This window comes from Poecile atricapillus, chromosome 20, assembly GCF_030490865.1.
Source record: "Poecile atricapillus isolate bPoeAtr1 chromosome 20, bPoeAtr1.hap1, whole genome shotgun sequence".
In the NCBI taxonomy this organism is placed as follows: Eukaryota; Metazoa; Chordata; class Aves; order Passeriformes; family Paridae; genus Poecile; species Poecile atricapillus.
The window spans coordinates 8,181,730-8,205,337 of record NC_081268.1 but is presented as its reverse complement, the minus strand read 5'-3'; the positions used below and the strand labels follow the sequence as shown (position 1 = coordinate 8,205,337).

The following is a 23,608-nucleotide window of genomic DNA, read 5'->3' as shown; positions in this document are numbered from 1 at the left end:
GACTGGAGAAAAAACAAAGCTCCCCTTGCTCACCCAGCCCCTCATCTCCTGCCCAGCTCTCTCACCAGGCACTGGGGCAGGAGGAGGGAGGGGAAGGGGAGCTCAAGGAAGATGCTCTTGTTTCTAATCCTGTTTGCAGATTTACAAGCTCGTTAATCCCTTCAAATGGATCTCAGCTCAGCCAGGCACCGGGGCAGGGCGCTTGTTCTGAGTGCAGCATTAATTTAGTGGGGAGCAAGGCGGGGTGCCAAGGCAAACACCTCGTTATGGCGTAATTAAAGATGGCCCCGTTAATTCTGAGTGGGGATAAGGAAATAAAATTCAGGAACTGCAGTTATCCCCAAAGACTTTTTGTTAGCTGAAGCCACGTGTATATTTTTCAAAGCGAGGGTTTTGTCATTAAAGAGGAAATAAAAAACAAACATGACATTTTTAATCCTTTCCCCGAAGCCAGGAGGTCGCAGAACATCGCAGGCAAAAGAGCTATAGATGCAAAAGGGATCAAAAACTGAGTTAAAATAAAGAAATAAGCAACAGCAGCGCTTTGGATAACTCCTATCTGAGGCCAAGCTGACCTCAGCTACTTAATCCTGCAAAGTTGGATGTTACAATAGAAGTGGAAGCTTGGTTTTGTCCCCACGGTGCCACCTCGGGTGACATCTTTGTGATCCCTCTGCCCTGCAGCTGCCATCAATGGAAAAAGGATTCTCTGCATCCTTTTCCTCCAGAAAAGGGGCAAATCCCTGTTCATTCCATGGAATTCAAGACCCACAACTTCCCTCATCGACCACGTTGGGTTCACCCCACCCCATGCTCACTCACCCCGTGCAACGTTGACTTCTGGGTGTTCAACAAGGCCCTTTATTCCCTGGCTTCCCAGTAAAAACTGGGTGAGGAATGCCCTCCCCAGCACAGCAGCAAAGTCCATGCACTAAGAGCTGGCAGAGCAATGCAATTAGCTAAGTGGAAATTTTCAGTTTAATTAATTTAGCCCTGAAAAGAGCACCAGACAACTGGGGGAAAAAAAAAAGAAAAAAAAGAAAAAGAAAGAAAAAAATCAAAATGTGGTCAGAGAAAGGTAAATTAGATGCAGATTTAAGGAGAAAAAGAAAATACAAAACCATTTTATTTTGAAACTTGCCTAGTCAACCCCAAAATTATAAAATAATAAACAAAAAAAAAAGGCTTTTAAAACAAAGCACCCTGTGGTAGGGGTATGTTCACACACGCTGGCTTCACATACAGCTGAAGAAAACTCTTCCTCCTCACTGATCTTCCCTCTTCCTTCTGTCTCTACCTAAAACACCCCCCAGCACTGGAGGTGCAACAACCAGGTGAGAACCAGGTCACAACCACCGTGAAAAACTGGGATCATGCTGATCCCAGACACCCTGCACAGCCTGAAGGGTTTTATTTTTACCAAGGACCAACTCAAAGAGCTGGACATGATGTTATGAGCCAGGTGAGGTGAAAGCTCCCAGGTGAACTCCAGAAAAGCCTCACCAGCAAAACGTGATGCTGCACAGGCACCACAGGATGCTCAGACAGGGCAAGGTGAGAGCAGAGGACCATGGATGAGCCCAGCTGAGCCTCAGCTCTCCCCTCTCAGGGGGTTTTGGGTAACTCGGGGCACAGCCAAGACCCCCAAACCACAAGAACTGCACGTGCCAAAGAACAGCACATCCTGCCTCGGGAAAAGGATCATTTCGGGAGATTTCTTCCCAAATCCAGAGTGTTTTTAAAGCCCTGCCCCAGGAGAGGGCACCAGACCCCCTCTCTGCGCACACCAGCCGCCCCCAAAGCTGCATCCCAACCCCGGGCACACAGCCTGCTCCCTCTGCCAAACCCACACCCCTGCCCCACTGCCTCTCCCCAGGGCTCCCCAGCTCTGGGGCTGCCAGCCTGGGATGCTCCAGGGCTGCATTTCAGGATCAATAAATTCCCTGGGATGCAGCATCCTTCCATCGGCCAGTTCTGCCAGCCCCCAGCAGAGATCTCTTCCTCCCAGCCCAGCCCTCCCACCCTCAGCTCTCTCCATCTCTCCCTCAATTATTTATAAGCTCTGAATGTGCTTCACTCCACAGAAGTGTTTAGGGAGAAAGGTTGTATGAAAGAGGCATTAGACAAAATAAAATTATATGGCACTGTAAATAGAGAGGGTGGTGTGGTTTGGTGTTTGTTTTTTTTAAAAGTCAATCTACTTGGGAAAAGCACCTTTCCCAGAGCTGCTGGAAACACTCAGGGCAAAATCAGATTTAATGAGGAGCAATGGGCAGCAGCTTAAGCTCACTCAGAGCAGGGAGGTAAAGCAAGGCAAAGTTTATCCCAGATTTGTTTCCCTTGGGCTGGGGGTCAGGTTGTGCTCTGCTTTGGATGGTTTATCCCATCCTTCTGAAGGAGCAGCACTCAGAAACCCTTTCAGAGACTTTCCATAGAGGAAATCCTTCTGCTGTGTGCAGTTCCTGCAGGGACAGCGCTCCAGCTGTAGGGCTTTGATGAAGTTAAACATTAATTAAATCAAACCGCAAGAAAATAATTACACACATGCATCCATCAGGCTGACTTGTCACTACCCAGAAACAAAGTTGGATGCAAACTCCATCAGCAGAACTGTCACACGGCTGTTAGGAGGAAATGAATGTATCCCAAATGGACAATTTCATTTAGGGGGAGGAAAAAAAAGTCTCATGGATTGCAATGGATTAATGAGGCAAAGGGTTTATGTTTGCAGCTGGATGGAAAATGTAAACATCCTGAGTTGTGGGATCATCCTTTACCCTGAAGGGTTGTTTGCACTCTAGACACTTGCCAGAGGCACAGGTAACCACAGGCTGTAAAAACAAAACCTCTGGCACAGAAGAAGCCAGGGAATGGGCAGGGAAAGGCATGGATCAGCTCAGCAACAGTGCCCAGCCAGCACCTCTACCAGCAAAAAGATATTTAAATTAAGAGGAAAAGAGGATGGATGGGATGGGGCTGTGCAGAGCGAGATCTCCACTGGAGACATTGGGACTACCTGGCTTTTTGGAGATTTCTGATGACTGAGAGCTTAAAATCCCTTTTTTAGGGTGTGCTGGTGAGGGATCCCCGTGGCTGGGGACAATGGGGACAGAGTCCCCTCCTGAAGTCTGTGGGGTAAATTCTGCCTCAGGCTCCTCACAGACACTGGGTACAAAGCAATCTCATTTTCTCATGCTGAGGAAACCAGTGGGGAGAGGTGGAGGGAGACCAAGGGTGCTCTTGTCCTGATAAGCACTGGCTGCTCCTGGGGTCACTGATAGGCCCTGGGGAGGTGGGAAATGGGGTGGGGGTGTCTCCAGAGACTGGGGACAAGCCAGGCTGCCTCAGGGGCACACTCTGCTCCCACCCAGCCAGAGGATCTGCCTGAGCTGGGCATTGTGTCTCCTCCTAAGCTCAGCTGCAAGGATTAACTGACTTGTTCCATTAGTGACCAAAAAGCCTCTTACCTTCAGGCAGTTCAAAAATGGAATAAAAACACACCAAAAAATGATGAGCCTGGAGCAGGGAATCAGGGAAACTTTCCCAGACAGTCCCCGTGGACCCCAGAGCACCCACACCCACACTAAAATCCAGAGACACGTATTTGAATAACTACTAGAAAACAAACCAAATAATTTAAACCAGTTAAAGAGTCAGAACATTTTCTTCACACTAAGTAAATAATTTATGGGCAGAGCTATAATAAAAAAAAAAGCCCTCTCCAGGCCTGTATCGCAGAAAAATGTATCAGGAATAAAAGATCACATTTCAGACTCATAAATAAAAGAAAAACAAAACCAACAGTAAACAGAAAGAAAAGGATTTCCTCCCCAGCTCCCAGAGCTGACACAAAGGCCCTCAGTGCACTGGGCAGATCATGGCTAGGAGATCATCCCTTCATCCCCATCATCCCTGAAGGGATCAGACATCTCCTCCTCCTCCTCTAGAGATGGAAATCTGGACCCAAACCCTTGGCACAGCCTTTTGTGTGGTACGGCCTTTAGATACATCAGTGTTGTGCTCCCACTCTCTGTGCAGCTCCTAAAGCATCTAAGCACTGGGAAAGCAGAAAGAAGAGATGTCCCAATGATGTGAGTGACAGCCAAAGTGAATTTCACCCCTTCATGAAACTAAAACTTGACAAGAAACTCTGCTGCAGCAGAATCCCTTGGAGGGGACACAATGTGACACCTCACAGGCACCTCCACAAGCCCACCCAGAGGATGCTGTGTGGGGTTTGTCCCTCTCTCACCCCACCACAGAGGAGCTCTGGTGTCCCCACGTTCAGCAACGAGGGTGAGGAGGCTCCCACCTTCCTCCCCAGCCAAGCTCCTCTGGCCACGGCTCGTGCCTTGGAGGGGCTCCCTAGAACAGAGGCTAGACAAGATTAAGACAATAAAAGTAGATATTTATTAAAGGCCTTCAAGAGATGCACCTTGGGCAGTCAAAACCTCCCAGAGGCTGCACCCAAGATGCACAATAGTCACAACACTGAATTTCATATAACATGAAATTTATGGGCATGTTTTCATGGTGTTACATGAAAACAACTCTTAGAGTTAGATAGAAAAGCTAAAAGTGTGGGTGTGTAAATTAGTTTTCTTAAGTCACTGGGTGAAAAAGTTAGAGTTTAAACTAGTTTAGAAAACAGAAGACAATATGGAAGATTTAAGGTGTTGTCTCTTTTCCTTCTTCTTCATCTTCTTCTGGAGGTTTTTGAGTAGTAGAAAGTGATTGGATAGAGAATGACGCAGTGCAGCACACAGGTGATGGGTCATTGGGTCATTAAGTAAAATAATTTACGTGTCTATTGTTAATTGGGTCAATGTTAATGTGGTTAATTGTTTCGGGCCATTTTGTGCTTTTCAAGCCTAAGTGAGCCATGCAATGGTGGGTTGAACTTGAGAAAAAGCCTGGGGAAGACCTACCAAGTCTTTTGATAACATGCTAATAAACAAGAAGCTAAGGAGCCTTTGGAGAACCCTTTCTGAAACAGAACTAAGAGAAACTCCCCATGAGGGGGTATCCAAGAAATCTGTTTTGAAAAGAGCAGCAATCCAGCAGTAAAGAAAGTCACAGTGGCCACGTACCTCGGGGGCGGCTGCGGCGTTTCCGTCTGCCCACGGAGGTGCTGCGCAGCGCGGGCTGCAGCTGCCCGATCTCGATGGGAGTGTTGGTGCGGAAACTCTCCTTGAACTTCTGCATCAGGGACTCCACCGTCTCCTGCGTCACCTCGGGAGCTGCAACACCAGCAGAGGGGCTGTGGTTATGTCGTGGTTTTAAAAACAGCTGGGCCACCGTGTGCCCCTGCCCATGGAAACCTTTCCCTGTGTAAGCCAAAGTCCAGTCCTGGGGCAGGAGCTCTGCCAGGACCCTCAGATTTCACCCACAGGGATCCATCTGGCACTTTTCAGATCTTACCAAAGCCACTCATACTAGTAGATTGTGAGCTTACAGAAATTGCATTTTCCACGCTGCTTTCCAGCATTTTGGAACATTCCTTGCCTCTCCCTCATGTGCACTTGGAAGTGTCATGCCTTTACCGAAGTTACAGCCTGAAAGGTTCAAATCATACAGGGCACTCAGGTGGGTTTGGGTTTATTCAGGATTGTACCCCAACCTTGGCAGTGTTTTAGGGCAGCAGGAACTCTCCAACAGGCAAGTTTGGGATTATGGAATGATGGGAAGGCTGGGGTGGCAGTCAGGCAAAGTGCAGCTGGTCCAGGAATGCTCTGAGTTGCAGCAGGATTCCTTGGGGTCTCCCACAGGCTGCACCCACGTGCTGGAATGCAGCACCTGGAGTCAGGAAACAACTTCCTGCAATGCCCCAGGGCATGTGCCTCACCATGCTGATATTTAAGCAATTCCTGTCCTTCTTCTCACACATCCTCAACTCAGTAATGCCAAAAAATTCCCCCAGAACTTCCGATGCAGCTCCCTACCCAGCTGCACAATGGGCAGTAACAGGAAATCATGAAACTACTCACAAAAAGCAAAAATGAAATTTGGGGTCAAAAGTCTTGTCCTGCAGGACACAGAGGTCTCCCAGGTTCAGCACTGGTTTGGCCTCTGTCAGCTCCCTAAATAAACTCATTAGCAGGATACAACCTCTGTCCTGTCTCCATTTCCAGTTCCAAAGTCCCCTCTGAAGCTCCACCCTGGAGATGGCAGGGAGGGATCCCAGGTCCTAGAGTCACCACATGTCCCACTTGAAGAAGGCATAAGTGAGCACCCTGGAGCTCCCAGCCTGCCAGGAGTTATGGGCTGATGTATCAGCCCATCACCTCTGCTGGACCCAGAAACATCAGATGTGCACGATGTTCCTCAGGCACCCGGCAAGCTCAGGGTGCAGAACTGCTCTGCACCACAGACACCAATTCCCTTCCCAGTGTCGTGCAGGGGATTTAGAGTTCAGTTGGAACAGAAGCTGGACATGCAGGATGAGGCATGATTTGTAATTCTAGGCAAGGATTTCACCTAAACACAGAGCCTGAAGCAGACTGTCCAACACCCAGCCGTGCTGCAGGGAGCAGAGAGCCCTCAGCACCCAGTGCCATGGGACAGGTTCCCTTCCTTCTCTCTAAATCCCACAGGTGATGAGGTGATGTCCTCAGCCTCCCCAGAGAGAAAAGTAAAGCAGGAGAAGAAAAGACAAAAAGAAAAAAGAAAAAAAAAAAAAAAAAGGAAAAAAGGAAAGGGAAGGGGAGCGGGAAAGGGAAAAAAAGGGAAAGTAGGGAAAATGAGAAATGAGAAAAGACCCTGGTTGACAAGATCTCAGCAGGCTGAGTTTGGCATGGGTGGGCAGCATAGAAAAAAACCTCAGTGACAAATGAAAGACAGCAGAGCTTCAACTGTGTGAGCATGAGGGGTGAGGGATGAAGGGAGAGCCCTTCATGCACTGCCAGCAGTGCCAAAAGGGAGAGAGGAGAGACCACTGCACCATAACGCAATGAGACAGCACTGGCTGGGGATGCTCATCACAGCCACGAGAGAGACAGTCCACTGCAAACCAAACTGCCCCCTGGGCTGCCCCACAGCAGCTCTTGGAGGTTCTAACTGGTCAGAAAAGGATGGGAAGAAGCACTGCTGTGGGGTAGACAGTGGCCTTAATAATTTGTTTTAACTACAGGCCAGCCCTGAACTGGTGAGGCAGTTGGATTAGATGATCCTTGTGGATCACTTCCAACTGAGCTACTCTATTCCACACAGCCCTGCAATCCCCCCCTGGACTGCCTGTGCCAAGCAGGGGCTCAGCCAGCAGCTCCTGGCACCTCCACAGCACCCACACGCTGCTCCCAGCACGACACAGCCCCGTCAGCAGTGCCCAGGCAGCAGCTCCTCCCAGCGCTGGCCCAACACGACACATTTCAGAGGCGACAGGACTGTCCTCCCCTCCAGCAGAGCTTGCCAAACGCCTTCTCTCCCCTCCCCAGTTCCCAGGATAAATCTACCCGGAGTACTGAGCTCACATCTTCGTCACTGTGCTGAGAGATCCTCCAGCCTGGCAGAGGTGGTGAGATCCACCCCGAGGTTTGGAACGAGGCTGTGATCTCCATCTCTCCCGGGAGCAGGCTGGAGCAGGGGAATCACGAGGCTCTCCTGCCCCCACAAAATCAGATTCCCTCTCCAGCAGCACTTTAAGGACACAGCTGAAGGTCACCCTACCTTTGCAAAGCACAGCACACATTCCTGACGAACACCTCCCTCCTGTCCACCCCCATATTCTATTTGAAAAGTGATTTGCTCTCCCTCCTTATGGCTCCCCTATTCCTTTGCACGTCTCCCACAAAACAATTCCTATCCAGAGCCGTTCTCTCCTCCTTCCTTTCTGCTGGCACAATTTCCAGTGGGAAAATATGTTGTTTGGCTTAAAAATTACAACAACAACAATAACAACAACAAAAAGTAGTCATCAGCTGAACAATATGAGCAATGTTTGGGTAAAAATACATTGCAATGGGGATGGGAAGCAGCAGCGCTCGTTCCAGCACAGCCAGGAGAGCTGCACCCTCCACAGGATGGGTACAGGGGGCTGTTCTGGGGACATGCCACAAGTAGGATCTCACCATCCCAGGACGGATTCCCCACCTCAGAGTCCCAGGCTTGGATCAGTGCAACCACCCACAAACCCTATTTGAGAGATGAGTTATTTGTGAGCCCCCTTCAGATGCACTTGGGTGTTTTCTCCGTTATTCCAAGACTTTCTCAAGGCACCACCAAACCCCTCTGACTATGCAACCTGTTCCCAGCCAGCAAAGCCAGGCAGTGATGGAAATACCCCACAGATCTTGGAAAAAAGCTCTCAGATTTGCTGAGGTGTTTTAGTCTTCAGCCATGGCCTTGAGAACCCCAGTGGAGCAGCTCCTCCCCAAAGCAGGCTCAAACCTCGTGGTGCCATTGGGTGGTGGGAGAGCTGGATAGTCCTTGAGTTTTGCATCTTATTAAAACAGTGAGGTTTAAGGTCTGCAAAGGTGCCAGCTTCCCTGAGCCTCAAAGTCTTTGGTGTCTGGCTTACAGGTTCTTTTTCTGGAGCCACAACATCTGTGCTGTCCTCACACAACACCTGCACTCCCACAGCTGCAGCAGCTTCTATCAGAGCTTCCCCCACTAGCTATGGACTAAAACATATTTTTATAAAATACATTTTTTTAAGCATCTGGTTTTCCCATTCCTCTCTTTGATTTCTGGCTGTCAGAAGGCAAGTTATCGATCCCTCAATATTAACAGTGGCCACAATGCTCCCAGAGTTTCAGGGAGAGGAATAACTCCAGAGCATCTCGAGAGCTGCTCGGCTGAGCATTTTGCAACAAGACAAACTCGATCAAGGATTAAATGGGAAAAGTTTGGGTGCAATTAGAAGCCAAGGTCAGTGGGGTTTTTACCTCCTGACCTGCATGGTCACATGAGGTATGCAGCCCCCGCACTTCAGACATTTCTTAAAGACTCTCCTTTCACTGACTGCTTCCAGTATTTTTCAAATACTCTGCTTTTTCTAGGCACAGGGCAGGGGACTCTCCTGGGAACCACTGACATGGGCTCTAAAGGTCTAATACATCATCACGTCCCTAACATGCCACGGGAACACCAGGAACGTTCCACTTTAATAACATTATAATTGTTTCCTCCAAATCAACCCCATGATATTCAGCAAGCTCATTTTGATGTTTCTGGATCAATATTTTAGAAATTTCTGTTCAACAAAGTATTTCAAGAAATTGACTTTCCAATCCTATTTTGGAACAAGCATAAATTTCACAATGCTGGAAGTTTTCCACATGGTGGAAACCATGATTTCTCACCAGCTCTAAATAATGGGTGTTTGTTGCTTTTCGAAGCATGAAATAACTAACGGTGTTTGTTCTGAGACTGGGATGTGGACTGATTTTCAACAGTGCCACCCTGAAGGTACCGAGCTCCACAAAGCACAGAGCTTTAGTAGCATAAAATTAGGTAATTACACTGATGCTGATGTGATGGCAGTGGGAGAGATTTGTACAACAGCTCCGCACGTACTCAGAGGAAAACACATCTGGAGAGCAACATCCTGCCACAGAGCACAGGGAATATGGCAAAGGCAGGAGAAACACTGGGAATTCACCTCTCCCTGTGTTCCTCCAGCCACCAAACCTCTCTCGAGGAGAGCCTGTCCCCTTTGTCCCCTGATCTCCAGCAGTCCATGGCAGGTGCCACATGCAGCCACTTGTGTCCAAGAAACACAGGGAAGCTGCTGGTTGCATTCCACAACCAACTCAGGACATAAATATCTGTTTTATTTAAATACATAAATATATCTCCATATCTGTACTCTGATTTAAATGTATATCTCTCTCTATATATATGGATATATACGAAAAACATCAAATGCAAGGATGAAGAAGGATCTCCAAAAAGCTCTTTTACAGAGTGGGGATCCCACACACAGCAACAGAGAGAGGAACCCAGGAGCATTTTGAAAACAGCCTTGTATTCCATGTCAACTTTTTCTTTCTTCTCTCTCCTGGCCCTTTTTGTTGAGTTTTAAAATAGAGGCTGTATACACTTTTTTAGCACGGCTATAAATACATAGCTATTAATACACAGCTATTAATACATTAATAGATTATTATATACATTAATAAATCTGTCACTATAAAAATAGATCTTTATACGCAAAAGTCTGATTTCAATTGCAAATTGGAGGGGAAGGGAAGCAGAAGAAGAGATAAAGTTTTATTCAAGATGTCTCCTTTGAAGGAAACAGAACAAATGTACTTTCCTCCTTCATATATTCATGAGATGACTGCTTCCCTACCCCGTTCTCCACCACCCTCAGCTCCGGGCTCAGAGCCAGCACAGCCCTTATCTGGTACGAGGCACGGAAAAAAAAGTCCTGATAGGATCAGAAGTTTTCAGTAGTTTAACAAATCTGGGAAAAATTCTCCATTGGGTTCTAATAAAGCTTTAGGAGCATGACGGGAAAGGGGATGCCAGGAAAGGCTGGTGTGCAGTGGGAGGGGGATGGAGAACAGCATCCTGCAGTGGGGACAGGGACTCCAGGGCACCCCAAAACCCTTCTGGACGTGCAGCCTCTCTTTCCTTTTTGCCTCTATTGCCAAACTTTGCTGTTTCCCCCCATCTGCAGAGAGCAGGAGAGAACATCTGCAGCTCCCATGCTCACTGCAGCTGGGTGGGCAGGAACTGGCAGGATCCCCATCCCACTGGGAAGGGATGGGCAGAGCCGGAGCCCAGGGCAGCACCCACCCAGCACCGGCTGCCCTGACCCTTCTTCATCCTCTCCCCAGTCACGGCGCTCAGTCGCTTCCCAGCTAATTGCCTCCACTCATGTGTGCAAACTCACCGTTTACCGGAAAATGTCACGGAATGTTAATTTCATTCGGAACGCGCTTCCATTTTTTTTACGATGGGAAATGAATAAGCATTGTATTAATGGCATAATTTCCAACTCCGACCGCAGCCGCGGCCCCGCGGATGGAGGCTGGGAGTTACTCTCACCCTGCACCTTCCCTGCCTCTCCAGCTCCCTCCTTTCCCTCCCCACGCTCCCCCCACTTCTCCTGTTGGTAATTAAGATAATGCAATGTAATTATAAACTTATTAGGAAAGATCAAATGCTGAAGAGCTGCGGTCCGACAGTCCCATCTCTGCCTCATGCCTATGCCTGGAGAGCAGCTCCTGAAAGCTGATGGGTTCCTGCACCTCTGGAGCTGCTCCAGCTGCTCCTCACCAGGAGCTGTTTCTGGCCAGGAAACCCTCAGCTCTTCCATGGGGCAAAGACTTTCTAGCACACCCCTCCCCTGACATGTACAGGGCATTTATTTCTTTATCCTGGAAGGAAGAACCTCTGCCAGTGGGGTGCTGCCCCAGCGCTGAGGAGATCCAGTCCAACAGAAACTCCATTTCCCATTTCCTCGGCTCTAATAAAACCCTTAACTTAGGGTTTTTTATGAGACATCATAACTTTTTGGCTTAGGCAACAAGCAGAGAGGATGAGGGAAGATGGGCAGACCCTCAGTATCAGCTAATGCTCCTCAAGTTATCAAATAATTGAAAAGTTAAATAAGAACACTCTGGAGGAAGCTTCCTGATTTGGTGCTAATGGGCACACGGAACAGCCCGAGCTAATGTTGCGTGGAGGAGAGACACCGGCTGGAGAGCTCAGCACTGACCTCCAGCTCCCTCTCTCCACCACACAGCTCCTGCAGCTCTGCAGAGCCAGAGGAGACACTGCCCCATGGAGCCAGCCAGGGCAGGGACTCACTGAGGACGGGAAAAAGTCCCGTCCCCATCTGTCTGAGGAGCCAGTGCTGGGGGACAAAGCTGGAGGCAGCAGCACTTTGGTATCTGTCAAGGGAGTGTGAGCACGTGCCAGCACCCCAAAGGGTGGGTGTTGCAGGACAGGGCTCCAGGAGCAGCCACAGCTGGCCACAATGGGTGGGAAATGTGGCACAGTGGCCCCTCTCCAGTCTCCACCGCTACCCAACTCCGTGCTCAGCAGCATGGTGCAGAAGGAACTTTTTACTTAGAAAATGCATTTCCTCTGCCCAGCGGACAAGGTGACATTTTTCACAGCGCTGACAATGCTGTGCCACGTGCCAGGATGAATGAGGGAGCAATGCCAGCCCAGAGGAGAAGGACAAACTACCAAAATCTCTCAATGTGGCCAGGAGCTTCAGCTCCAAAAGCAGCACCAAAAGGACCAACAACCTCCCGCACTGGGCAGCACATGGGTGGAGGCAGCAGGCAGGAAAGAATGAGCTGAGAGCTGGTTTGTTGGCTCAGGAGAAGACCTGGGAACACCCAGAAAACCCAGGATATCAAACCCAAAGCCATTCCAAGCCACACAGGTAAAGCAGTGAGGCTGAGCACTGCCACACTCACAGGACCCAGTGGGAGAGTCACAGCAAACGCCATAACTCAGCGGGGCCGTCAGAAAGGATTGATTTGAAGCACCTTGTTAATAAGTTTCCTCTCCCACTGGTCCTTCAGGGAGGTCAGTGCCTAATGATAAATGGGGCTGGAAGGTGCCTGCAGACCCAGTATCAGCACAGGTGCCCAGCCTCAATCCATCTTCCTTAGGAGCCAGCTGACAAAACCGTCTCGGTGCCGTAGCCAGGTAAAACACAACTCATGGCAAGAGGACACGTAAACAGAGCAAAGAGTTGGTGCTGCAGCTGCCCTCCCTGCTCCCTTCCCCGTAAAACCCACAAGTCTGGGATGGAATTATGGGGAAAAATGTCCACATGTCGACTGGTGGAGCCACAATGCTACCAAAAGCCAAAGAGAAAAAGAGCTGAGTACTGTGGGCTAAGGTAAACCCACCACTTGCTGAGGGGACAGGGTCCAGAGCAGCCTCAGCTCTGAGCCCCACATCCCAAGGGCTGAGTCCTCACCAGCATCTGTATACTTCCAGCAGAAATAGGGAACCCCGTGGGATTGTTCTCCTTCATCCCACTTCCTCTTCTGATCAGTCTGACTTCAGAAACCAGTGGCAGGTTTTCACTCCATGCTGATACCATGGAAGCACCATCCCTGAAGATGTCCATGGCCAGGCTGGATGGATCCTGGAGCAACCTGGTATAGTGGAAAGGACCATGATGGTCTTTTAGGTTCCTTTCAACCCAAAGCATTCCAGGATTCTGTGACAGCCCTGCTCAGAGCTGAAGCTGTCCCAGGTCCTCTGCACTGCACACAAGATGCAACCCAGACAAGAAACTCACGAGAAGCAAGGACACCTGAGATCCCCCAAGGCAAGTAAACAACCATCATATTATTTTTTTAAATTTTCCATCAGGGGAAGGAAAAAAAAAAAAAGAAAAAAAGAGAAAAAAGAAAAAGTCATCTTGAAGCTATTCCTGGTCAACAACTGTCCCACAGCCCAGCTACACTTTTAAATAATGTAGTGCTTTATCAAACATTCATAGTGATGCACAAAGTGATGAACAATGTGTGCCTGGCATTTATATAAATATAGTTCCTGATGGCTTATTTTCCTTGGACAGCCAACACTTCACAGCTTATCTTCTGTGAGCTTGTGATTTCGCCTGGATGGAAAACACTTTGGACACCTGGGGAATCAGGACTACTGCACATGAAACTGCCGTGACATCCCCACTGGGCATCTGCAGCCCCACAAAACTCCACAAAAATCCTCATTCAAGAGCTGCTGCTGACTTGAGGAGCCAGAAGTCACCCAGCTGTGGCTGGAAGAGGGGGAAACCAAGGGTATTTCTTCAACTTGGGATGTTGTGGAATGTCAGGGTGAGGCCAGTCCAAGCCCTGCAAAGCAGCAGGACTTCACAAATCCAGCATCTCTTCAGGATGTTCAGCAAAATGCTGGCGTAATAAACCACCCTGTTTCTGTTCCAGTCCCTATGGCACCATTCAAAGCTGCTTTCCCAACTGTTTCTTCCCTCCTCTGTCTCACAAAATTAATGAGCAAGTTGTAGCAAAGAGAGGGGAGGAAAACAATCAAACTTATCAGGAGCCCACCCCAGCAGCCTCTTCTCCACAGCAACAGTTGCCATGGGCCAGGAAGAGCCCTGGCAGACCCTAGGTGTTTAAACCTTAATTAGTCATTAAGCATGGGCCATAAAGGCAGGAGCTGGGGGCTGCAGGACCAGAGGAAACCCCCAAACCCCAGGAGCTTTTCTGTCCCTTCTGAGCCATTCTTAGAGGTGGGAGTGTGTTGGATATGGCTCTTGTGGGAGAGATCACCTGAGTGTGCTCCCACACATCCATGATGCTGCTTTGATCCACTTTCCTGGGGTGTAAGGGAGGGGGATCGTGTCCCACAGCACCACCATTCCCTCCCCTCAGAGTGGGGAGGACAACCCAGATTTGGGGTGGAGGTAACCATTTCAGTGGGATAATCAAAACAAACCTAAAACTCCAGCCTGGCACCTCTCCCTTGAGATCTCCAAAGGCAGTTAATATATTAATATACTAATTATGACTGCTTATCTCTTCAAAGCACAGCTTTTCCCTGGCAGGTCAGGACATTTTCAAATCCACAATGAAGCCTGAGCTGGCATCACCACAGAACCAAAACCCAATGGCACATCTGGTGTAAGCTCTGTAGCTGGGGCCCTCATTGCCTTCATTAATGCATTCCATTCAGTTACAATTGAACCTGCTGGAATTGAAAACATCTTAAATGTCTCTGTTAACTAGAGACACTACCTAAGCATGTCTGGAAATGCTGCCCTGAATTAGGAACCAATTCCAACCGTGTTGAGCCCCCACCTTTTTTTTTATTATTTTTTCATTTCTTTAAAGCTGAAAGTTGAAGCTGTTTTTTTTAGACAGGACTAGAGGACTGCAAAAAAAAAAAAAAAACACTTTTCACTGTCAGGCTGTGAGAATATACATTTTCAAAGGTCCCTATAAATTACGGAAGGAGCTGGCTGGGATTAGAGCTGGGAAAAGCTGATCACGTACAAAGAGGGTCATGATCCCATCAGGTCACTGGAAAGAAGAGCCCCAAGCCACATCAGATGCTGGCCTGACGCAGTGTCCCATTTTAGCCTCCAGCCCCAGCAAACGTTAAGCCATGGCTTTATTTATTAAAGGCTCAGAGAGCCCCTGGTTGATGCTGGGAACCAGGGTGGAACCGTGGCACTCGGAGGCTCCCGGCCCCGGTATGGGCACCAGGGATGGCACATCTTGGCACAGCCATGAGCCCAGCCAGGCAGCAGTGTCCCCTCAGGGACACCAGGCTGTCACCCCAGGGTCACCATTATCAGGCCAGATGTGTATCTCCTGTTGCCTGCCTGCTGTCCCTTCTCCAATGTGTCCCTTCTCCATCGCCTGTCCATTCTGAGGGGCCCCAGCTCACACCCATCTCTAAATCTCATCTCCAAGACACTGCAGAGCTCAGGTATTTGCAATGAATGGCAGCTTTAGGGAACAGCTTAACTACCTGCCCTCCCCTTGCACAGCTCAGCCCCAAAATGTCCCTTTCCACAGCCCCAGCATCCTGCCCTCCAGCCAGAGCACTGCTTTACCTCTTCCCGGAGCTGTCTCCACTGGGAGGAAAAACAATACTGAGGTGTGGCCACCAGAACAGCTACTCCAGTGCCAGTGGGGGGCACAGGAAGCTCTCTCTTCTCATCACCAGGATCCTTCCCCTGCTTTTTTTGCTGTTATCTCAAAGCCATTTGTCTGCCCTGCCTAATTCCCTTCTCCCACAGTTCTCCTGGACTGCATCACCCAGGGCAGCTTGGCTGGGAGGCTGGGGAACCACAAACCCTGACATCAGCAGTTCTCAGTATTTCCTTCTGCTGCCCTGCCTGCTGCCTGGCTTGGCTCCCTCTCCAAGCCCCAGATGAGGACTGGACCATTAAATAACGTGAGCAGGGTTACCAGAGCAGCCAGTGGCAGAGTGGAGCTGGATCCACACCTCCAGGTGCACTCCAGGATCCAGACCATCTTTCAGGAATGCTCAAAAGCATCTCACTACCACTACTGAGGGAAGAATCCATGGATTAAGTAAGAGAAACTTCAGAGGTTTACCTGAGCCAACACAGCAGGGGAGAAGTAAGTCCAGGAGAGGAATTCAAGATGAGTGCACAACCACACCTTTGATATGCCCATGGTATTAATCATTGGAACCATCAGTAATAAGTCCTGTCTCCTGTCTAGACTTGGAGGCCAAACCCAGACTGCAGAGCCTGTGAAGCCAGCACAAAGGCCTGCTTGAAATGTTCTTTTTTCAAACATGAAAGAAACAGAGAAATAAAGATGGGTCCTTTGTTGCTGGAGTGGAATTGCAGATAGTCGATTTTCAAGTCTGATTTCTCCTCAGTTTTCACCAGGCAGAAGTTCTATTTCTCGCTGATCCTTAGGAGATTTGGTTTGGCAAAATCTTTCTGAGGAACTTGTGGGTAATCCCATACTGAGGTTGGTGGACTTTACCTTTGTTTTCCAACTCCATCACTGTATCCAGTGCACCCCAGACAGGGATGCAGCAGTGCCACCTGTGATGGACTGAGACCCAAAGTCCCTCAAACAGGACTTGATGGGCAGAAGCAAAGGGCTCCTGCTGCTGCAGGATGAAGCTGTGTCAGTGAGGATCAGAGCTGTGTGTATTAAAAGAGAAAAGCAAGTGAGGAATTCCCAAAGGAATGGAGCTTGAGGCCATCTGCTTGGGAAAAACAGGAGAGCAGAACTCATCAGGATCATGGAGTGGAAACTCCACAGTGAGGTGAGGACAGAGGCAGGGAGGGAGTGATGCCACCTGCACAAATCTACCCAAATTCCCATAATCACTGAACCCACCTACACACCAGGGCCAAGTTCAGACAGGGAGGGTCTCCCCAGAAAAGAGCAGGACCCCAGAGCCTGCACCCCACACCTGCAGGCCCCACTTGGTACCATGCACACACACTGAGCACAAAACCCTAAAGACCTTCCAATTGCCAGAGAGAACCCAAACCCACGAGGAGACAGCGTAGCCCCCTCTCCATCCCAGCTCAAGGGATCCTTCTGGACAATTAGGGCAGCCTGGCTATCACCTCCTGCTTTGCTCCATTTCATTTTATTATTAATAAAAAAAATAAAAATACTACTTTTCTGCTTTTCTTCCTAAACTGCCTTGAATTTTCTTCTGTCTAAATTCATCTGGGCTCTGTGCAATGTCACCAGGTCAGCTTGTGCTCCTGCTGCAATTCTAATTTTGTCAGCTTTACATTTTCTAGGCAGTTGGGTGATTTTTCTTTCTTAGCTCCTTTTTTTTTTCCCCCAAGTCAAAAATGATTTTGCATAACAGTAATAACGTTAATGGCCCTGCACAGCGCATCCAGATTACAACTGCAGCTAGGGAGAAATAAACATCTCATCTTTGCCCTGCTGTTTATCTCCCCACAGCAGAGCCCGGTATCAGGTCAGAACCTGTAATTTCATTAACTTTATCACTCAGACACGCTTGTTGCTAGATGTCATTATTCAGCACATCACTCCTGTGTTTTGTTTGTGCTGGGATTCACTTCAGATGCTCTGGCACCACTTGGGAGCATCCCTCCCATCCACATCGCTGCCTGAGCTGGGGAGGAAAGTTTGGCTCACTGAGCCATGATCTGCAAAACATTTGTGCTGCTCGAGCCTCCTGGGCAGGGACTGGATGGAGCAGAGCAATTCCCTGCCTGATTCCCTGGTCAGATACATCCAGAAGTGGTGAATAAAAAAACCCCACAGTCTTCCTCACGGAAAGAAAAACTGACCCAACAGACAGCAAGCGTGGGGTGGGCAAATCCCCAGTGATGGGAAGTGCACAACCCAGCACCTGCAAATCAATCTGTGCCCAGCACAGGCAGGGTGAGCAGAACTGCTCCATCTCCACTGGAATTGCCATCCCTGGTAATTAATGCTGGGAAGTGACACTTGAAAGAGCCTCTGCTGACAGCCCCTGCAATGATACTGTTTGGAGCCCGCTGACAAGTCCCAGCTGATGTCTTATCACAAGGCAGCACAGCAGGAGCAGCGAGGAGAGCTTTTCCCATGGGAGCTGCTGGATTCCCTGGGATGAGGCACAGCTCCACGCCCATCCCCAGTGACCACAATGAAACCTGGCAGTGCCAGCCAGGCACCAGGGAAAGGCTGGTGCTGCAGCCATGCTGCAGCTGGGTGTGCCTTAATGCATCCACCTTCAATCCAGCTGCAAAGTCATGCCTGAGCAGAACTGGCTTCCAGTCCCTGGGGATCTCCAGGTACCTGGTGTCTGCTCACAGCAGCTGCAGCTTCTCCACCCACATGCCCCATGCCCACAGGAATCCATGCTGCACCTGGGAGCAGCATGTCTGAATCTCCACATTTCCCTTGCCTGTGCCACCAGGTCAGAGTGGAAAGCCCACAGCACATGTATTTATATCTGCAGCCTCAAAACCCTAGATCTGAACTGCAGCCACCTCATCCTGGGCAATCCAGGCTCTAAGCAGCTTCAGCAGAGAGGAGTAAGTAGCACAAACCATAGCTTGGCTCCTTGAGCAGAGTCTTATCCAAGAGGGAAAAGTGCCCATCTGGGAGGAAACATATGGTGAACTGGCACAGTCTGGAAGGATCAGACTAGGCAAGGCATAATCCTGCCTCGATCCAAGGTGCAGAGCCTGACAGCATCACAAGCAGAGCTGGCAGGAGCTTTTGGGGACATCTCTCCCAGCCCAGGTATCCTACAGACAGCTTCCAGCTTGGGACAGGGGGTTCAGCCTGTGTAAATTCATTATTGCCAGTTCCTGAGCCCTTGGATAGCTTAATATTCTGCTCTAGATCTTGTTTGCTATTTTTTTTGAAGAGCACTGAAATGCAGTTACTGCTGTCTTCCCTACTCACACAACTCTAAATAATTTATAGAAAAGCGAAACAAAGAAGAGAATATGAAAGAAGAAAGAAGGTCGCTCGGTTACGATGTATGAAGGCTTCCATTTGTTCATTCTCACTGAGCAGAGGGGTTGAAGAAACATCTCTTAACCCCATGGGCTGGTAACAGACAAACACACACCAAGAAATACCAGCAGGGATGCTCAGAGCAGCACTCCAGGACAGCAGATTGACCCCTGAGCACCTCCAAATCTGCTTGGGCAGCAGTACCCACCACCAACCTCACAGCCTTGTTTACAAGGGGAAAGAGCAACGAACATTTTAAGGGTGGAAGAAACAAAACCTCAGCCACCTCCTCCCAGCTCCTAAGGGAGCTGCTTTCCAGACACACTGCATCACCAGGCTGCCCCTGCCTCCACCATGGAGCCCTGTCCCCATCCCTGACACTGTGGCTGCCTATTCTGTCTGGGAAGCCAACACAAGAAGGGAAAGGAAGGTTCAGAACCACCCCGAGATCCCTTCCCTGCACAAAGCAAGCCAGCACATCCCCTCCTTGCTCCTGCTGGAGTCACTCACAGCATTAACGTGCTTTGCTTTTGTTTATTCAAATGCATTTTACTGTGCATTGCAGGTGAACAATATTAAATGGCTCATAATAACATTTCAATAAGCAGAGGTGGGTGTAGCAGCTTCTGGAGACAGACTTTGGAAATGCAAGCAATCAAGTGTGCGTTAGCTGAAATACCCTGGGGAACGCGCTGCTCCCCAGCAGAGGAGAGACAGAAACGCCACAAACCTTTCTTCTCGTAGTCAGGTTTCTCCTCCCCGCCCCGGCCCAGGCTCTCCAGCGTCCTCGTCACCTGGCTGCCAAACTCATCCTCCCTGGTGCTGGGCTCTGCCCGCCGCGGGGTCTCCTCCTCCTCCTCGTCCTCGTAGTCGTCCAGGATGGGGGTCTCCCGGATGGGCACCCCGATGACGGAGTTGTGGGCCTGCAGGCGCGAGTTGCGGAAGCTCTCGCGGGCCTGGGGCCCCAGCAGCACCGAGGGGATGTAGTGGATCTCGTGGGTGGCCTCGGTGCTGGCGCTCTTCTGCGGGATGCGGCGGCGCTTGTGCCAGCGCCGCTGGGCGTACAGGGCCACCATGAACACCAGCAGCAGCAGCAGCAGCGCGATCAGCCCGCCCTGCAGAGAGAGCAGAGGGCACTGTCAGCAGCGCAGGGAGGGTGATGGGACTCTGCAGTGTCCATAGAATCACAGAATGATGGCTGGATGAGACCTTAAAGCCCATCTCATGCCGTGGGCAGGGACACCTTTCAATAGAGCACGGCTGCCTCACACCCCATCCAAACTCGAACATTCCCAGGGATGGAGCACCCACAACTTCCCTGGACAATCTGCTCCAGTGCTTCTCCACGCTCTGAGTGAACCCCCAGAGCAGCCTTCCATCAGCACCCCCTGAAGCACACTCAGGTGGATGCACGGAGCAGCACCTCTCCCGTGTGAGGTCATGGACAGGCAGATGAAGATGCCAGAGATGGCCTTCAGCTGGGAATAGCACAGTGACACCCCCAGCTCAACTCTGATCATTCTCCCAGGGACTTTGTTCTTTCCACCTCAATCTTGGGACACCCAGGCCCCCTACATGTGGGGAGAAGGGGAATGGGGATAATCACTTAGGAGAAAAAGCCTCATTAAAACAACCCAACCATCACCCAGGAGCAATAAAGCCTCAGCAGAGATACACATTTCCCAAAAATGATGGTGCAACAAATGGCCCCTCACAGATAAAGCTCCCAAGGCATGGTTACCCCAGCTCCAACATTTCTGGTGTGATTTCCCTGTGGTTTTGAGATCAACAGGGCACAGCACAACATATTCCAGATTCAGACCTTCTCTACTTGTCTTTCCCCTTCTCCAAATTTTATTCAATGCAGCTCTCAACAATGTTAACATTAAAAATAAAAATCTCTAACAAAAAAATAAACCTCCAAATATCTATATGTACACGGAAGCAGCACATCCTCTCAAGGGAGCCTGGCTGGGGAGTACCAAAGGGAGCCAGCCCTGCTTCTGGCTGCTCTGGAAGTTAAATTCATCCCTACACACACAAGAGCTGTGCCTGTGCCAGCTCCCAGCCTCTTAATCTCTGCAGCATCAGAGCAATTTTATCCCGTGGCAGACAAGCAAGGCAGGGCATGTAAATCAGGGGCAGCACGAGTGACCAGGGCTTTGCAGCATGACAGGAACAGCCAGGGCAGGGCAGGCGCTCCTTGGGCACCTGGCATGCCACAGCCCAGAGCTGCACCGAGCTCTACAGCAAAGCTGAGGCGTGAAAATATTCCCTCTGCATTCCGTACAAAGCAGCAGGCTGCACCCAGAGCACGGCTCTGACTCCTAAACAGGAGCAGCTGCAAGGAGGTGGCACTGGGAAGTGCAGGGCACAGGGTGATGAGACGAGGAGAAACGCTTCCCTGCACCACACCCTGCCCAGCCCAGCATCCCCCACATCAGGATCCCCTCCTCTCCCACAAAATGTTCCTAAAAGATGCAGGACTCAGGGGTTCAGGGCACTGCTCAGCTTGAGTTCCCAGCTTGCATGATGTGCACCTTCAGGAAAGGTGTTTTATTGCCCAGGAGATGCTCAGGGATCCCTGCATGGCAGAGGGGCAGGGCTTGCTGAGCTGCCCAGGTTTATGCCCTGCAGTACCAGGGCACTTCAAGGACCAGAGGGATGAAAACCCATCATGGTCTGCCATGCTCAGAAACAAGAACCAGCCTGGACACCTGAGCCTGGGAGAGCAGATGTGAGTTTCCTTGGATTTGCACAGTGCCTGATGCATGGAGACCTCAGAGCATCACAGGAGCTCCCTGGCCTGAGCCACCCACACCCAGTGGCATCTCCTCAGAAATCCAGCTTGCAGGACAGAAACCATGGCACACCAGAAGGGAGGCCAGGCCAGGTGACAAGGACACTGCAGGGCCACAAAAAAACAGGTCTGGCTCATGTGCTAGCATCTTTACAGCAAAGAGAAGGTTCTCATGGTCCAGAAGGGCTTCAGAACAACAATCCTGGATGTGTTTAAGGGAAAAATCTTCTCTAAGGCCTTCACCAGCAAATCCCTGAGCTGCCCAGCTGGGTATCACTCACACCTTTGTGCACTCTGCTGCTGGAAAGGGGCTGCAGGGCAGAGCACTCTGCACCCATGGGCACACAGGCACTCTTTCTTCATGAAAAAGCAAAACCAGAAAGGGCCCAGATGCTCAGAAAAGATCAGAGTGACAGAAAAAGCCTTGCAGGAGGAGCAGCTGTGCCAGCTGGACCCAGGGAAGAGGTTCAGGCACCCATGGCAGGCCTGGGACTGTGGATATTCCTGGCTGGGCTCACCTTACATCTGCCCCTGGGAAATGTCCTGGAGGAAAAAACCCTGTTGGCATATTAAATAAAGATCTCTGCTTGGGACAGCCTACAAGAAGGCATAAAGGCACAGAGGTTACTGGTGTGCCATTCCTCCTTTGACTCAAGAATGACAGACTCAAGGAAGCCAAAGGCTCCCAGCCCAGCTACAACTCCCACATCCTTTGGGGATGAGCCAGAGATCTCTGCTCTGCCAGTCCCAGAGAGGAGACAAGGGCCCCTCTCTGCCTGGGAAAGGCTGGGGGTGTCTGTGCCAGCCCCTTGGGTGAGCAGCTCAATTCCAACGTGCTCCTTTCGTCCCTGACCCCGCACTGGCAGCTGCTTGTTTAACCACACCACACACCGGGAGAGCTCCCTGGGAAAAAGGGAAAAAAAAAAAAAGAGTGAAACTTAGGAGGCTTTAAAGCCAGCCTCATTTTAATCTATTTTTCGTGTTAAATTATCCAACTGAGGGAGCGGGAGAGAGAAAGGGGAAAGAAGGGATAATATGAGAAATGTTTTATTTGACAACGTGTCATTCGGAAACTGATTATTTCTGTCTCCGAGCTTTTTAATATTCCCAAACAATGGCCGAGCCGCGTGGGGATTTGGTATTCTAAGGCTGGATTTATAATACTCTGTTCTGCAGTGATAAGAACACGGGCCTTTAATCCTCTGAGCTGTGAACATGCATATTCTCCCACGTAATGTCCTTCCTGCCACGCTCCCGCTGCCCTGGGCCGGCCGAGCAGGAGCCACCAGCACCAGAGCATTGCCAAGAGCCACGGGAGAGGAGAAGGAATGGGAGAAGGAAGATGTGGGAGATGAGGGATGGTGGGAATCATCCACACGTGGAAAGAACAGCAGGGCTTGTGGCACCAGAGAAAAGCTCAGCTGAAGCTGGAGAGCAGCAAGGTTGGGACTTATTTGGAGCCCAGAAGGAAAATCAATGGGAGAGGCCACCCTGAAGCCCAAGAAATTGGACCCTCACATAAATTATGAAGGCTGCCAAGCTGTTGGATTGGAGGGTCATCACTCTGTAGGGATCTCTGAGATGCTGAACAATTTCTGGGCAGCGAGAGGACACATCACTGCTTTGAACACAGCCCCCACCCTGCCCTACCGAGCCAGGGAAAGACAAGGGGGTCCCACTGCTCCTCTGGAGTCCAGACAAACTCTCTTGCAGCAGCCTCTGGCCTTTCCCACTCTGCTCCCTGCGGTGGTGGGATGTGGTGTGATCCCTGCAGGAATCCTCCATCCCTGCAGCCACACAGTGACAGAGCCCAGCTGCTCAGAAATCAAACCCTGACAGTCTTCCAGCTGCCACACCAAAAGGGCTGAGGTCACAGGAGGAAATCCCAGGCTGGAGGGGATAGTTTGGGCTGGGCAGAGCTGTGAAACCACAG

General features: G+C 50.1%; 1 protein-coding gene across 1 annotated transcript in view; it reads right to left on the bottom strand.

Moving 5' to 3' along the window:
• The window catches only part of ASTN2 (astrotactin 2), a 305,793-nt gene that overhangs the window by 209,489 nt on the left and 72,696 nt on the right, over window positions 1–23,608 (bottom strand). The window contains exons 3-4 of the mRNA XM_058853725.1: window positions 19,606–19,990; window positions 5,091–5,240 (exon numbers count right to left, since the gene is read on the bottom strand). Coding sequence (XP_058709708.1) covers window positions 5,091–5,240; window positions 19,606–19,990 — 535 coding nt within the window. The remainder of the gene's footprint in view (window positions 1–5,090; window positions 5,241–19,605; window positions 19,991–23,608) is intronic.